The sequence below is a fragment of the Protopterus annectens genome, chromosome 7.part0, assembly GCF_019279795.1.
Source record: "Protopterus annectens isolate FY-2018-M chromosome 7.part0, PAN1.0, whole genome shotgun sequence".
Taxonomy (NCBI): domain Eukaryota; kingdom Metazoa; phylum Chordata; order Ceratodontiformes; family Protopteridae; genus Protopterus; species Protopterus annectens.
The window spans coordinates 1,701,754,137-1,701,771,565 of record NC_056739.1 but is presented as its reverse complement, the minus strand read 5'-3'; the positions used below and the strand labels follow the sequence as shown (position 1 = coordinate 1,701,771,565).

The window sequence follows — 17,429 nt, the reverse complement described above, 5'->3', positions numbered from 1 at the left end:
GGCAGGGAGGAACCAGATCTTAACCACTGTGTCGAAAAGCAATGTGGGTTTGGCAATGGATGATTTCTTCCAACCACTTTGTAACTGCAATACACATTCCATAGAAATCCAGCATCTTAGTGTACGGGGTCAGCAGAATTATCCTCATGCCTGAGTGGTGTCTAAATCAATCAGTGACAAACATAATTTTCCACAAATCCTTCAAATCCATCCTTGCTGCTCCCTGTTTGCATCCCCTTACGATAAGAAGTGCAGCAGGTTTTTTGCCCTGATCCCTCCACAGGGACAATCACAGAGAGATGCTCTAGTCCATGTTTGGCGCCCTACGGTCTTTTTTTATTTTACCCTTCCCTTCCCCTCATACCCAAGTTCCTCCAGAAAGCATAGAGGTTGAAGAGCAAAGTGATCTTCATTGCTCCCTTTTGGCCTTGACAGGTCTAGTTTCCCTTCCTTTGGTCTCATCTAATATGCCCTCCATGGACACTGGAACCAAGTCCAGATCTTCTGTCCCATCCATCAGGGCAAATTCACCCGGATCTTCCAGGACTAAAACTAACCACATGGTTTCTCCAATTCCAGTGATGGCTAGAAATACCAGGCTTTCATCCCTGATTCAGAGGATTTTGGTATCCTCACATAAAGCTTCCACTAGAAAAAATCTGTAAGAGCAAATCGAAAAAGTTCTCTACATGGGCTCAGCAAAAACACTTAGACCCATTCACAGCTCCTATTCTGGCAGTTTTAGATTTTCTTGCTTAAATTTTCCAAGACTGAGCAAGTTTTTCTACTGTTAAATTGCAACAGGCAGCCATCTTGATTTTTCACATTGGAGAAAACTCATTACTTGCTTCATCCAAATTGTGTAAGGCCTTTCTTAGGGGTACCTTCTTACTTAGACCTCATATAAAGGACCCCACTCCTCCTTGGGACTTAATCATGATCTTACAAGCTCGTGTTCATCTCTCTTTTGAACCCTCAGCCAAAGTTGACTTAAAATGCCTTTCTTGGAAGACTGCATTTTTGGTAGCTATTACTTCAGCTAGAAGAGTATCTGAATTGCAAGCACGGTCATCCAACCCTCTATACTTAATTTTCAATAAAGATAGGGTGACTTTATGTAGCAATTATTCCTTTATACCCAAAGTTGTATCTGAAAACAGTATCAGTCAAGTCATCAGCCTACCAGTATTCTTTCCAAATTTCCAAAACATAGGTGAATATACGCTTCATGTTCTAGCTGTTTATAGATGATTGCTTTCTATCTAGATAAGACAAAATCTTTCAGAAAATCCGTTCAGCTTTTTGTTTCTTTCTCTAATGTTAGATTGGGAAGGCCAGTTTTCCAAAACCACACTGGCTAAATTGATAACAGATTGCATTTCTTATGTGTATTCTTCCAAAGACATTACACTAACTTAACACTTTTATTTTATTATTTATTTATTTAACATTTGTTGACTGGGAAAGTCCAACTTGGAACAAAGCCAGTTTTCAGTGGAGGCCCAGGAAGAAACGCTCCAGATGCATGTCTTTGAACGTGGGAGGAAACTGGATCACCCAGAGGAAACCCAAACAAACGCAGGAAGGTTATACAGACTCCACACAGAAGGCACCCCAGCCGAGAATTGAACCGGAGAACCTCTTGCTGTGAGGCGACAATGCTACTGCTGCACCACTTGAAAGCTCATTCTACCAAATCAATGTCTATATCTCAGGCCTTCTGGTCCAAGAGTTTCTATTGATGACATTTGTGCAGCTACTTCTTGGTCAAACTCCCATACCTTTATTACATATTACAAACTGGATATTATTTCTAGAAATAGAGCTGCTTTTTATTCTGCAGTGTTCTGGAATATCCTTCCATGAGGGCCACCCAAGATTATTGTAGCTGGGGACTCTGCCCCACAGGTTGAGGAATGAATGAAAATGACAACATCAGATAAAGAAGTTATGTACTCACCATAATGTTCCATCAGTGTTGTCCATTTTTATTCTTCCTCAACCTTCCCCCCTGTTCCCCCTGTCCATGATTATGAGATACCTTATAGATATGCATTTAGAAACCATGGTACTGTTTGAACTCCTGAACTTTATGCTATCACTTTCTGTCAGTTGTTCATAATCTGTATATAAATGCAGATATACTGTAAATATGTTAGCAGCAAACTCAAAGGTATTCTGGGGGAATGAGGCTTTATGAGTAGGGGAGGAGTTTGAGAATCGGATCCTAGAGCTATGGAAAGTGGCTGAGTTGGATCCAATGATCGGATCTGAACCCACAGATTGAGGAAAAATTAAAATGGACAACACAGGTGGAGCATTATGGTGAGTACATAATTCCTGTTTTAATGGACATGGCAACTCTGAGCCACAATTTAACTTTCATTTGGATGTGAAGGGGCTATAGTAGTGCATTTTTTTCTTTTGCCAAACCTGCACAGTCCTCAGCCATTCCTCCTCCCTTCAACTCCAGATTCTCTATTTACTGTTGACTCTTGAACATAACCTCTTGCTGGGTGAGCTTCATGACTTCTTGAGAAGTCACCTTCTATGGTAGCTCATTTGGGAGTGAAGGATCCAAAGAGAAGTTGCAGGAGTCATCCTTCTTGTGAAGGCTGGTCAGAATTCCTTGGTGTAGGGTGTGGCTAATTCAAGAATATCACAATGCCATCGCTGTCCACTGTAAGTTGAGTAATGAGTTGTGAGGCTCCTGATCTCCATCAGAGGTTGATGTTTCCCAAAGGTCTGATCCTCCACCCCGAAAGGAGAGCAGTATGTCAGCCACTTCTTTGCACTGCCAACACACACACACTGCATACACAACCTGCCCTACCAACAACAGTCACACTGAGGTTCCCAGCAACACAGACTAACACCAGAGCCAGATGGAAGTAGTGCAATTTTGCTGCTGAGTAGGAAGCTACAGGGAGTCAGACAAAAAGATGTGCATAATCTGTTTGACCCTACAGCAGCAGGAGAGGAATATGAGCTTAGTTAACACTAATACTGCCCATAAAAACTGAGCAAAAAATTAGCTGAGCCGAGTGAGTTAGATGTGTGCAGTGCGATCTCATGTACTGTCTGTATAATGTTGTGACAGGAACTGCAGTATAAAATCTGCAGTATAGCTAACTTCAGTTATTGTAAGCAAAAACTAAAATATAACTGATTCTGCTGACTGAAACAGTTGTATGGAGAATACTTACTTTTATAAAGTTAAGTTTGCATAAACCTTGTGTAACATAACATTTCAATGCACAATTTTTTACATACTAACGGCATTGTAAATTTTCATTGTATACCTTCCATAAAATATGGAGCAGATGCTTGTGGCTGTCACGCACATTGTAAATATATTTACACAAAACTGAATACTTTGAGTATCCATTTGCAGACAGGAATTGTAAATGATTTATATGTGCAAACTAATACATCAAAGGTAGTGTATGCAGCAAAATGAACGAGCTGCTAGGACTTCTGTGCGGGTACAACAAAAATCTAGAAGAATAGCTGTATGAGTATATGTGTACTGTGAACAAAAGTTTAATTAAAATACTTTAAGCACTCAAATGGTATGTGTAAACTTTATGGTATATTTTGTGTTTTTAGACTTTTCATATGTGTATTTCAGAGAGAGGACCTTCATGGTCTTTAGAACTGAGGGAGATGTACTTGCAAGTATTGCTCCCAATTTTATTATGTACCCGATCTAAATGATTTCCATCAAGTGTCACCTGAGAGGGGGTACCTTTGCAGCTCCATTTTTGATTGGATAATTAAGTAATGAATGTGTTATATAAAGATTGCAAGTTGGTCTTATAACTGTCTGAAGTAGTACTGTTGTGTACAGATGTACTCACTATTCTATTAAAATAATAAAGGAGCTGGATTATTAGCTTCATCTGCATTCTGCATGTTATTTTTGAACTTTATAAATGCATTTGAGATTCTGAACCAAAGTATGAGGTTTTTTTAATTTTATTGACCTCCATATCTTTAAGCCATGTGTCTTTTGTTTGGTTCCTGTCTAATCTGACATTGATACATTTTTTTTATGGTGATGTTTGTGGCTTGAACATCAGTGAATGCCTGGTCCTATCTACTGAATTTTTAATAAAGTTGTAGTTTTCTTTTATTTATTTGTTTTCCTTATTGTTAACAGATGAGTATTCCAAGTGCACCTGTCTTTATGGATGTCACTGGTCAGTTTGATGTGGAGTTTCGTATTACAGTGGCCTGCAGGAATGGAAACATTTATTTTCTCCGAAGGTATTTTCTGTTTGTTAGTGACACTTACGTAGACAGACTGCTCAGGATACTTGACAGAACATTGTTTCAAGATTTAAAGGAAAGTTTGGATGATAAAAGAACCTTGCTGATTTACAAAGCCACCAATCTATAGCAACAGTCTGCCCATATATGAGTATTTGTAAGTTTGATAGTTCTACATGCCAGAAGCCTATACAGGGAGAGAGCTGGGGTGATCACTAATGGGCAAATATAGAAGCAGCAACACATTGACTATACAGTCAGAAAAGTTGGGCGCAGAGCCATAGGAACAGTACAGTAACAGTTTTTGTACAAGATATTTTATCATAAGGATATTTACTTTGGGAGATCAGTAAAATAAATTAGATAAAGTTGGAAGCTAATGTCTGTCTGCTGGCTTGATCTTTTTAGCAGCTGGATGTTCCTAGGTGCCTAATTTAAGTTCTCCACATCTTTTTGTTTCTAATATCATGGCAGGGGTGGACCCCATTCCTAATTTGGGGTACAGTTAAAGTTCATGAAATTAGTATTGTTTCAGTCTTTGAATCTTTGATGTTAGCCAAAAGTGCTCTGCTCAGCACCTGCAATGTGCCAAAATTGACGACTCCCTATAATTCATATGGAGTTACAAGTTTGTTTGTGTCTTTCTGCTTTTCCCGGTTAGGGATCGCCACAGCGGAACTCCTGTCCGCTAATGATTGGTAGTGGATTTTTACGTACCGGGTTACCAGCCCTGACGCACAACCTTCAATGAAGGCACGCCCCATTCACGTATGCCTCCACACAGAAGATGCTCTAGCTGAGAATCGAACGGGACAACGTCTTGCCATGAGGAGTTACATGTATTAGTAGCATATCTAAGTAAGACTGTAAATTATTTTTTATTAGGCATGTTGCTCGTACTACTATTGAAACTGTCTAGGTATCCTTCTTCAACATTGCTGCAAATCTTGATATTTTATGACTTTGTGTGTCTCTTGTACATAAGCCACTGTAATCACTGCATGTAGCAACTGTAATGATCAAAGCTACTTTTGTCTGTTTTTTTCAAGGACTGCTATATCTAGTTTTCTCGCATCTATTTTTGAACTGTTGGTAATGGTTGATCTCATGTGATATAAACTTCATCATTCTCTATAATACTTTGTGGTTTGTTTCTAATCTTCTGATTTGTAGTGTGTGCACAATCCCCAGTGCAACAGTCTTGCCACATTATTGTGCCTTTCAGTATACAGACCATCTGTCTTGAGTGTGTCAAACTCAACAAGATGTGTGACTGTTTCCAGTTCTTTTTTTACATAACCTACAGTTTTCTGTTTCTTCCACATGTTCAGTAGACTTTGTAAACCAACGTGTACATAATCTACTGTCTTGGGCCTTTCATCTTTTGGTTTCAGTTCATCTGTTCATAACCATTCCTGCATCCAGTCTTGTTAAACATAAGGTTACTCCAGGAGATCTGTATACTTGCCCTTATATTTATGGATTTTCCAATTTTCTCTCCTCGTCTGATCCTGTTCCTTATGTTCTTTCCCTTATTTTGTGGCACATTCTGTTGCTATATGGTTTTTATCTTCCTCTTATTTGATTTCCATTTAGGCTTCTTTTTCCCATATTTTAAACCTTTCACTGTTTGGATCTGGTGAAGTCCGCAGATATGTATGCAGTTCCACAATTTGCAGATCTAAATGTAATCAATTTTCAGTAGGCCCATACCTCCTTAAGAGTGAGGAATATTTAATATTAGTATGCACTGATTTTTTTATATATTATTTGATAAGCTTTGAGTATTTTTCTTGTTTTCCTGTCCAAATGATCCAGTACTTTTTGGAGATAGTCAGTCACCCAAAACTGTAATTTAGAACAGGAAGAGCAAGCTGGTTTATAGTTTGGACTTTATTCCTAGATGTCAAGGCAGTTGTCAGTATTAGTTTTAGTATTTTGACATGTTCTTTCCTGAGTTTTATTCTCATTTGTTCATGTTTTGTTGATGATCCTTCATCTGTTACCAAATATTTCTGCACTCCCTCTCCTGCTCAGGATGTCCTTCCTTATTAGTGTTGCATTATCCTTTACAGATGGGATGTCCTACCAAGGCAGCAGAACGTCTGGCATATGAAAGCCTTATCTCCTTCCAGGTGCCTTACAACAAAAGTATGTCCTGTGTCCAAGGTGTGAGGTACATGAACAATGTACAAGTGCCTAATCATCAGAACATCCTTGCTGTCAGTTCAAATGCTATTGTGTGACATTGGTATGTAGGTCATGTGCCAGGTTGGTTCTGCTACTGAGCGTTTATAAGATAAGTGCACTGTTGGAGTCTTTTCCTTCCTAGTTTTCCTTTTCTAGCTTCATCCTTTTACATGTCATCCAGGAAGGGAAAATTTGAATGTGGGAGGCAGATTTCCCCTAAAGATAGACACAAGAGCCTTTTTTTGTTTATTCACTACACGTGCCAATACTCAGTGTGAGAACTGTCAAACATTTGTTCCAAAGACTCTCTGCAGATATCTGTCATTTTTCTATTTACTTGGTAAATCAACGTTTGAAGTGTTTGGCCCAGGGTACCATGGCATCTGACGTTCATCCTCTGCTTTAAAAGTCATCTAAGAAGGAGCACATTGAATCTGTTGCTGCTGTCCAGCATCATCCGGACGTCTCCATTTGGTTGGCTGAAGAATCCAAGGATCATTCTATAACAGCATCAGCTTCCTCTGGCATGACCAAGGGGCTACTTGCATATCTTCTGAGGCTGTGCCTATGTCTGCTGCAGACATCTATGGGGATTTGCCAGATATTAGTTATGGAGGAAGCCCCTGGTACTCTTATTGAATCTCTGCAGGAGTCTGAGTCTCCTAGATTTGTTAGGACTGATGTTTCTTTGAAAAAGAAACAGAAAACCAGGCATGTGGCACCTGAGGCAAAGGATTTCACACAGGGTCTATTTAATGCCCTTATGCCTTTAAAGCCTTCTCAAGGTTAAAACTGTCCCTTCTTCTGTTCCTTGCTCCTGTACTCCATCTAAATGCTATAGGGAGGCTGAGTCCTCTGATGAAGAGTTAGATTTGAATTTTGGTGAAGAGTCCTTGGCTTATTCTTCTCAAATCCATTCTCCTCTTGCTTTAGGTTTGAGGAAAATGATTCTCTTTTTCTAGCTTCCATTATGGAAGAAATATCCTTTGGGCATACTGTGGTACATATGATGGAACATTTTGAATTGGATTTCCAAGTTTCTGATGTCCAAAAGAAGTACTGTGAGCTTTTGTAGATTGATTTGCCATGATCTTCTGCAGTTGTTGTTCGTCCCCCTCCCCCCATGTTGTGTGTTTTGTTAGATACTTTCTCTTCAGCTTCTCATGCCCCTGATTCCCAGTCTCCTGCTACAAAGAAGACTGACAGATTCTGTGCAGTCCCTGAAGCTCAGAAGTTTTTGTATCAAGGTCTTTCTTCAGACCCTGCCATGATTTCCTTAGTTCCTGACAAGCTACCTGAATTGATGTCCTCTTCTAAGCTTTTACCTTCAGATAAGGACACTTATGCTGTTGACCGGTACGGCAAGAAAGTGAATACTTCTGCCACTTAAATTTTCAGGACCATTGACTACCAGACTTGTTTAACTGAGTTTGTGCTGGTTCTTATTTCTCAGCTTTGGGGTATGCTGACTGATTTGCCTGATAAAGAGGCAAAGTCTTCTATTTCTTTGAGTACTGCTTCTCAGGTGGCTTGTCACTCTGTAAAGTACAGTTATGATGTTACTGATGCCTCTTCTAGGACAGCTGCATCAGGGTTTATGATAAGAAGGTATTCTTTGTTACACGTACTGGCTCCCCTGTTATTAAGTCAAAGCTCCTGCCAGAATCTTTTTGGCTGTGCTGCAGCTGAGCTGTTTAAGAACTTGCAGGGCAAGGGGAAAGTCATGCAGTATCTGATTCAGATCTTTCTTTTTCCTGTTCCTCGATTTCGAAGAAATTATTCTTCTAAATCTTCCTTTATTGGAAGGCAACCAAGACAGCCTTCTAGTGGTAAGAAGTCTTCCAAAAGGGATTTTCATGATAAGTTTTCTCAAGGTTCTAAGAGTCAAAAGCCCCCGACAAATCTGCTTCCATCTGACATTCAGCCACTTCTGCCTCTCTGCCAGGTTCTGCTTTTCCCTCAGGTTAACTCTGTTCTTTCCTGTTTGGCAACAGATAACTATGACTCTTGGGTGCTTTCTATTATCCAAAATGGTTATTTTATAATTTGGAAGTCCCTTCCTCACTTTTCAGGTCTTCTCCATCCTCCTTCTTCCTTGCCAGCTCTCTAATTTTTCTTTGATTCTTTGGGATCTTTTAGTGCAGGGAACCATTCAGCCTGCCCCCCCCCCCCAAAAAAAAGGCACATGGTTTATTTCAGGATGTTTCTGGTTCCCAGGAAGGACGGGTCTTGCAGGCCCAACCTTTAGGATGCTGTCTCTTCAAACTCTCTTCCCTCTGCTGCTTCACAAGCTTTCCTAGTGCCTCTGGATTTGAATGATGCTTGTCTTCACATTCCTATTCACTATGTCTTTAACAAATGTTTATGTTGCTCTGTTTCTTCCTCACATTATCAATTCTGTGGTTTGCCTTTTGGTCTTTCTTTGTCCTTGAGGGACTTTACAAAATGTCTAGCCCCAGTGGTGGCCTTCTGCAGGCTTCAGGGAATTCAGATTTTCCTTTTTTTAGATAGTCTCTTGATTTAAGCTTCCTCCTGGCATCATCATCTTCAAGATCGTGAATTTACAGTGCTTCTCCCTTGAAGAGTGGAGTTCTCCTTAAACCTCAAAAAATCTGTGATGACCCATCTCAAGATCAGGTTTTCTGAGGCTGATTCAGTCTGTGCCAGTGATGGCTTTGCTGCCTTCTCCAGTGGTCCTGTTCTTGGCAACATTTTTCATTTCCTTCTTCCTCTTTCAGTTCTTCCTGCAAGGGAATTCCTTCAAGTTCTGGAGTTCATAGCATCCATCATTCCTATGGTTTCTCATGCCAAACTCCAAATGAGGAAGTTTCACTGGTACCTAAAAAATGTTTAGCTTCAGCACTGCCATCCTGTGAATCTTCCTATTCCTCTGTTACCATGCCTGAAGCTTAAATTCCTGTGATGGATTCATCAGATCTCTCTGAATGCCAGCCAGCTTATTCCTGATCTAGTTCCCAGTCAGGAACTGTACAAGGATGCTTCAGATCAGGGTTAGCAAGCGGCAAGCGCCCTCCAATACTGTCAGGGTCCAAGACGTTTGGTCTCCTGTACAACTAGCAGACCATATCAGGATCAAGGAGATGAGAGCTCGGATTCTGACTCTCCATGCTCCCACTCCCTTTGGATCCCATTGCCCATAAGGATTTTTACAGACAATACCATAGTTGTATGGTATATCCACAAACTGTGGGGCACAGAGTCATACCTTCTTTGCAGGGTTGGCTCTTCAGGCATGGGATTTTGCTCTCCACCATGACTTGATCATTCAGGCAATTTACATACCTTCAGAGCAAAGTGTAGTGCCACAGACACTGAGGAGGTCCAGGACCAATCCTCATGAATGGATGTTTCACAGGGAGGTGTTCCTGGACATTGTTCTTCAGTGGGGTACTCCTCAAGTAGATGTTTTTTGCCTCCCTGCTGAGTAGACAACTTCACAGGTTCTGTTCCAGAGTGCCAAACCCTCTGGCTTGTAAAAAGGACTCCACATCTTTTTCCTGGAGATGATGTTTTTGTATGCTTATCCCTCTGTTCCTCTGTTGCCAAAAGTCATCCACAAGATCATATGGACTACTCCAAAAATCTTACTGGTAACTTCACTTTGGCTCAGACAGCATTGACTCCCTTCTTCTTTTCCATCTGGCCAGGGGCAATCATCACAAGTTACTTCACAGAATGGCTCTACTTACACAAGACAAGGGATCTCTCATTCATCCTCAGTTGTTCTCCCTTCATTTGACTGCATGATAGGGTTTTTGTGCCATGTAAACCACAATTTTCTGAGGATTTGCAGAAGGCCGAGAAACCCTATGTGGCTAAATGGAAGAGATTTTCTATTTGGTATCTCAAGCATGACCTGGACCTTTTTCTGTGGGTATTCTTATGGTCCTTTCTTATTTGTGTGAGTTGCTCACTTCTGCCCTGGCATATTCATCTGTTAAAGCGTATGTTTTGGCCACTTTTGCTTCTGAACCCACCACTATTTTTATTTTATTTTATTTTACATTTGTTTACCGGGCTAGTCCAACTGGATACATTTCCATTTTCAGCAGAGCCCCGGGGAGAAAAGATCCACATTGAAGTTAATACAAAACAAATTATTTACATAAAGAAAGTAAATAGTTAGTAAAATACAAACAGAAACATGGTTCAATCTAGTTTATACTAATTGAGAATATATACTAGGAAGGACACTTTAATTCTATTTACAGTACAAGATAGGGGAGTTCTACTTTAGTAAAACATTCATGAAGAATATAATTGATTCAGTAAATATATACACATGCACAGTTCTATATTAATTAATATCAGAGGCTATTAACGAGGGAGTTTTAGAGATTAGCTTCTCAAGGGGAGTGAGTAGAGAGAGGTAAAAGAAGGTATTAAAAAAAGAGTAATTAGTAGAATCATAAGATTAGTCGGGATTGATGCATGGGCATAACCAGAGTGTTTTAAGATGTTGTTTGAGCTTTTGTTTAAAGAGGAAGGGTGAAGGAATAGAAGTTAGAGTAGTAGGTAGAAGATTCCAGTATTTACCTATGGTATTGGAGAATAGTGAGTCACCGGCGATGTTGTTAGACTTAGTTAACCTCACAAGAAGTTTGTTTGAGGAGCGTAATGAATTTAGATTAGAATAGGGAGAAATAAGGTCAGAAAGTATAGGGGTATTTTTTGGTTGGTAAAATATCCTATGAACAAAGGTAAGTTGGGAAAGTAACAGCGTGTTTTTAAGTTCTAGCCAGTTTAGTTGCTGTAGATTCTGACAGTGGTGAGTTCTAAATAGGTTTCCAGTAGAAAATCTAACAATGCTATTATATGCATTTGCTAGTTTAGTGAGATTATTTTTCTTTAGGTTAGTGTAAATGGGTGAAGCATAAAGAAGAGTGGAAATAAGATGAGAGTGAGCGGATGTAATTTTGGCCTTTGGAGTTAAAAAGGTTTTAATTCTATAGAAGGAGCCGAGTTTTCTATTTACTGTTTTAATAGTGTTATTAATGTGATTATCAAAAGTGAGGTTGTTGTCAATTATAATACCTAACAGCTTAGTGGTAGAGTCAGGGGATATATGTGTGCCACTGTTGGATTTAATAGAGAAGTCTATGTGGGGGGACTTACTATTAGGCCTGAAGAGCAGGAGTTTGTTTTTTTTGGCATTCAAAAGGAGGCAATGTTTGAAGAACCATGCCTCAACTGTCTCTGAACTTCAAGAACTCAGGGCAGTTCTACCTTGTTTTTTTACAAGGACAGGTGTCTCTTCTTACCCGTTCTTGTTTTATGGTCAGGCTAGGTAATCATTTGTTTTTAAATCAAACAATTCTTCCTTTTTCCCTCCACAGAATGACGGTGAGAAAATTCTTCACACCTTGGATTTACATAAACCACTCAGATATTACCTAGAAAAAACTAAAGATATCAGGAAATCTGAGTAGATTTTTATTTCCTTTCATGCCTGGAAATTGGGTTTGACTGTGACAGTTTTTCTTTTGCAAGTATCTTTATTTGTCTGTTTATGTATTTGTATATGTATGTATCTGTCTGTCTTTGTTTACTGAAAAAGTATAACTGAGATAAAAGCCTTTTTATGCGGAGGCTCAGGAAGAAAAGCTCCATATTTCACAACAGTTTTAACATACATAAAATGCAGTTATATGAGAGGAGAAGGTGTACAAAATATAGGTAAGTGTACATACACAAAAGTTACAATACCTTACATAAACATCATTTAGGAACAGAACACCCATTATCAGTAGACAGGCTTGTATATAGCAAAGAGAGATAACATTGAAAAGATACTGTAATATTACTTGCAATTTCTAGCAATTAAAATAATGAAAAGAAGAGGCAGCTTAACTATGGAAATGTTAGAAAAGGGGAAGGTGGTTGATAATGAAATATAGTATGATATGTTAGTAGTAGAGCAACTATGAAAATATCGTTACATTTAAGATTGAGAAGTGAAGTAATTAGGAAAGTGCTAAGTACTGGCATAGCTATATGCTCTCACAATTGGATGCACCTGTACAACTTCACAGACGGCTTCAAGGCATACTTCATTAATGCCTCTTTTGATGGTTTGACTCTATCAGACCAAAGATAAGGGAAACTCTCATCAAGGAGCAAAAAGGAAGCCCAGACACTGTATGCAGTCGGAATTTGTTTTTCCACCCCACAAGGACCTTTTATAGGAACCAGAAAGGGGGAGGGGGAGCTATGGTATGTTTTGGAGCTCCATCAAAGAAAGTGGTGACAAGACCTGGAGGAAAGTGGAAAATGTTAAACAGATGTCCACTTCCTGAGCCAAATATTTCTAGAATTTTCTGAGCAAATCCTTCCCTTTATGTGGGAAGCAGTGGAAAGTCAAACAGAAGCCTGCAATATGAACAGACGAGACAGTTCCAAAAACAAACAAAAAAAAAATAGCAAGTATATAATACCAAACAGCAGCAATAGGCAGCTACCGGGAGAGAGAATCTACAGCAGTGTACCAGTAAATGGTGGTCGCAGTCAGTTATCTACATTTTTTAATAAAGTGGTATCTGATAATTGGAGGCAGCATGCACAAGTTACACAACAGAGTTATTTTTCTAAAACCAGTTCCACATACTAGAGAAGATCAGATCCACTTAGTCTTGCCTGTAATTTGACAACTAAATAACACAGTTTTATTCAGTGTTCTTTGTGATGCCTAACATGAAAGTTAGTCTGAAGCACAATTTTCATCTGGTAGACATGAACAAGTTTATTCATTCAAGAATATACAGAATGTTGACAATACAAACCTTATCTGTCTTAACACATATGTGTTCTTTGTAATCTTGAACATGCATGTTGCTTACCTTCACAGTCCCTATTCATAAAGCTCACTGACAGCTCCTCATATATGTGGCGTTCCTTTATCAGTTCACCTCTGTACTGTTTGGTCTTTCTAGTACATTCAGAAAGGGCTGGCTCCAGGATGTACTTTCTTAAAATAATAAGCCTTTTAGAGCTATCCTTGTTTGAACAAGTCGCAGATTCTCCAAAGATCATATTAATGGCAATTCAGTTGACTCTGAACTGCTTTCTAAATGTAGGGGTATGTCTCAAGTACCAGAAATCAGATGTGCTGCTCTTATTTCAGACCCAGAGATTTCTAGAAACTGTCCTTGATACTGATTCCAAAGATGTGTATAATAACCCTTCCTGTGGACATAATGCAGCTGTGACTGCAATGGCTTTTCTGAAATCCATGGATAACATATTTCTATCCATCCTCATAATTCTCAACTCCATGTTGCATATGAAAACTGCAGTGACATTAACACAGTCAGTTGCATCACAGATTAACATCCTCTGAATGTGTTAACGAACTGTAGCATTGGTGAAAGAGTTCAGGTTGTGGCACAGTCAAATTACTATTGGTCATGGTCTGTTTTGTTTCTGTGGTTCCAAACCAGAAACTCTTTACAGACCAACTGGATTATGTTTGAGTAATCCATTTTAGAGAATCTCAAGATTTAACAAGGAGGGTCTTTCTTAGTTAGTCCTAGGGCTGGGTTAATTTCTACCTATATGAATTTGGCATTTGTTCTTCAGAAGTTCCTCTATTCAGGGACAGATGCACAACTTGATTAAAAATGCTGTAATGCATTGACTACATAAGTGTACCTGTCCCCTTTGCCTGCTACTTGTTAAGATTAGCTTTCAGTTTTGGCCATTAGTGGTAAAAGTTCCTATTCGCTAGGACGCTTCTTACAGGACCTGAAGGGAAGTCTGGACTTTCTTCACTGAGTACTTCATTTAAAGGATGGTCTTGGGCCTTGTCATTCTAAAGACAGAGTCTGCATTTTGCATGGATTATATGTTCTTATCCATCCTCATGGTTCTCAAGTCCGTTTGGTCCTTGCAGAGGTAGAGAAAATGTTATTAACACATGCTGATATTTGCCAGTGAGTGATCATGTGTCCAGGCTTGAGGAACACACAGGACTTCCTCTCATAATGCTCCACTTTGAATTCTGTAAGCAGTTAGTCTCCTGTAAATTAAATGGGCAAGGAAAATGAGCCCTGTTGTTGTTCAAACTGCTCCCCTTTAGATGAGTTTTCCCTTAAGGCCTCTTCACAGCTCATGAAGTGTTCAAGTTTTGTCTTCTTCATTTTTCTCCTTATATGCTCCTTAAGAGTAGGAAGCTTTGGGACTCCCATGTCGTCCCCAGCCCAAGAGCTTGCTTTTAAAGATGCTGTTTTTGGAAGTGTGGAGGCACCGTCTCTGTGCCACTGTGGCCCGTCCCAGAAAGTTTATTGTGTGGCACATATCCTAGTCAGTTGAAGTGATTCTCTGTCAAAGCATCTCAGAACATATTTTTTTGTGGTTTCTGTGGGCTAGCTTTGATCCCAGGAACCAGAGTCTGTTTCTTCCCTTCAACCTGAAAAGGAGTCTAGGATATTAGACAAGTGTGGCAAGAGGAAGTACTCCTCAACCACTTTGAGGCTTAGGGTTCCCAGCTGTGCATATCTTCTAGCATTACTCCAGTCTTTCCTGATAGAATCTGCACTAAAAAAGTTCTAAAGACATCCAGACTGTGGACAGAATGAGGACATCTTCCAAATAAACACTGGCTGTTCGGTATGGCTGCAGTGTAGCACTCTGAAATATGGATTGCATGGATACCTGGGTTAAGACTGTAGGATGTGATGTGTGCCTATGCAGAATGGCATAGCTGTGATCATCTACCCTTGTGAAGTGGATGCTTCATTTAAAGAAGGTAGAGTACAATGACTAGGGCTGTTAGGGACTCATCAGAGACCCTCTAGAAGTGAAGCAGGCTTCCCTCTTCAGTTAGAGACATTCTCCTGGTTTTTTTTTTTTTTACAACAAGAAAGGGAGACCATACTATCACACTAAGCACAGGACCAAACATATACAGCCAGCTTCCTCCTAACCAGCTGGGCACTGTGTGTGTGTGTCAATGCCAGCCTCCTTGTTGCAATCGGGATTGTGTTGTAGGTTTACCTGGTGACATGCTGGCTGTCTTGCTTTGTTGCTGGTAGGGAGCATAATCATTTGGTGAACAAAATAGAACTGGATCTTCATTGTTGTCCTGTCATCGGTTTCTCTCTTTCTCCCTCAATTCTTTATTTTTGAGTTTTATTGGGAACATTTGAGACAGGCTCAGACTGTGCCCTTGTTGTAACAGTAGAGGCTGTTTCATTTTCATGAGGGTAAATGACTCCCTCAGCTTTTGTTGCTAGAATAGGATGGATGTTTTCATCTGATTTCTGACCTTAGTGTCATTCTACTCCTGATGGTTCTTTTGAAGTTCCATTTCTCTCTGCTTTTACAGGAACACTGGAGTGTAGTTACATCTTGGGATGCTTTTGATGCTTTCTTTCAGGCTTCTTCACTCTGGTTTGCCCTGGTTGGGCATAGATGCTGGCATGGAGTTGCTCTCTGAGATTCCTCACTGTCTAGCTCTTCCCAAGTCTTGGCTGTTGGAGATGAAACTTGTAAGGGCCCATTGTGCCATTGTGAGTGGGTGACTGGAAGCTTATGTAGAGGGTGCATCCCATAAGAGAACCTCTTTTTTTTCTTTGTTGTTGCTATATAAGATTCATATAATTTTTGCGGATGTCCTTTCATGATCGTGCTCAGTTTTGTTGCTTTATAAATGTGGAACTTATTGGTTATGCTGTACCGTTTAAAAGCCAAAGAGATCTTGGCTTGACAGTTTGGGCACGATTGCACTTCAAGACTTGAGATTGGACCCACTTGCCTGTTTTGGGCAAATATGCAGTCTTTTTTGTGGTGGTGTGGCATTCCTGAGGTTGTGTGCATTGCATTGGAGTGTGAGTTGTCTGTGGCAGCAGACCCTCCACGTAGTTGGAACTGCCACTGGTGTCTGGCTGTTCTCTTTGGGCTTGGGATTAGTGGGTAGTCCCCACCTAACTCTAGGCAAGCTTTCCGTTTTCCACAGCTTTCAGTGGATTTGCTGATGAGCAGGTCAAGGATAGCCCACAAAGGCACTTTTTTGGTTCTGGCTCTGTGCAGAGTAAGCAGAGAAAACCTGAGATTTTCTGCTGTACCAGAGAGTCTGGAAAGAACAGACTATATTAATTTTATGAAAGCACAAATAAGCAACTGGACTGGTCCTTCACAGCAGGATTTGGTAATTGAAAGGGCACATCATTTGTGTGCCCCAAATCTGGCCATGAGAATGCATCCAAGACCTGTATTACTAAAGATGCAGTCATATCAGTAGAAAGAGTTGCTCCTTAAAAACTGTGGCAGTAGAGTGGTTGTGGAAAATGACTATTCACTGCACACCAGACAGAAGAGAAGCAACTTTTTCCCAGCAATCAGGGAATGTCAAGAGACAGGTGTGAGATTCAAGCTGCTGTATACACCTATCTTCAGAATATTTTTCCTGGTGTATCAAAGCTATTTTTGATGCAGAACAGGCTAAGGAGGAAATACAGAATTTTGTCCAACAAAAAGTGAGTCATTAAATAGAAGGGGACTCTTATTCTCATTCATTTGATAATAGAGAGACTTTGCCAGTGAAACATTTTCCATGATTCCAAAGGAAAATACTTGAGATTCAGAATAAAGCACAGGAGTTGACTGGAAGAACCGGGAGTACCTTGGACTTGAACTGGAGTCTGAGATTTAGAGACAGAGATGAATAGGAAAAAGACTAACAACACTGACATTAGAGTGAATAAATGTGAAACTATAGAGTATTAGTCATATTATTGAAGTATGGCTTTACAAGAAAAAAGTTGCTGATAAAGATGGGACTTTTGTTGACTTTGTTAAACTTGAGGGGGGACTGAAAGGTATGTACCCTAATTCATGTCATTAATATCTGGAAATATGCTAGAAGGAAAAAGAAAAAGGAGTAGCTGTAAGTAAAATAATTTTTGTTAACAATATTTGTATAAAACATTCCATGATATAAGTTGCATGTT

The 17,429-nt window shown here is 39.8% G+C and overlaps 1 protein-coding gene across 2 annotated transcripts in view; it reads left to right on the top strand.

Moving 5' to 3' along the window:
* BBS1 (Bardet-Biedl syndrome 1) overlaps nt 1-17,429 on the top strand; it is a 1,329,035-nt gene that overhangs the window by 548,151 nt on the left and 763,455 nt on the right. For both annotated transcript variants that reach the window (XM_044078217.1, XM_044078216.1), the window contains one exon: nt 4,163-4,269. In XM_044078217.1, coding sequence (XP_043934152.1) covers nt 4,163-4,269 — 107 coding nt within the window. The remainder of the gene's footprint in view (nt 1-4,162; nt 4,270-17,429) is intronic.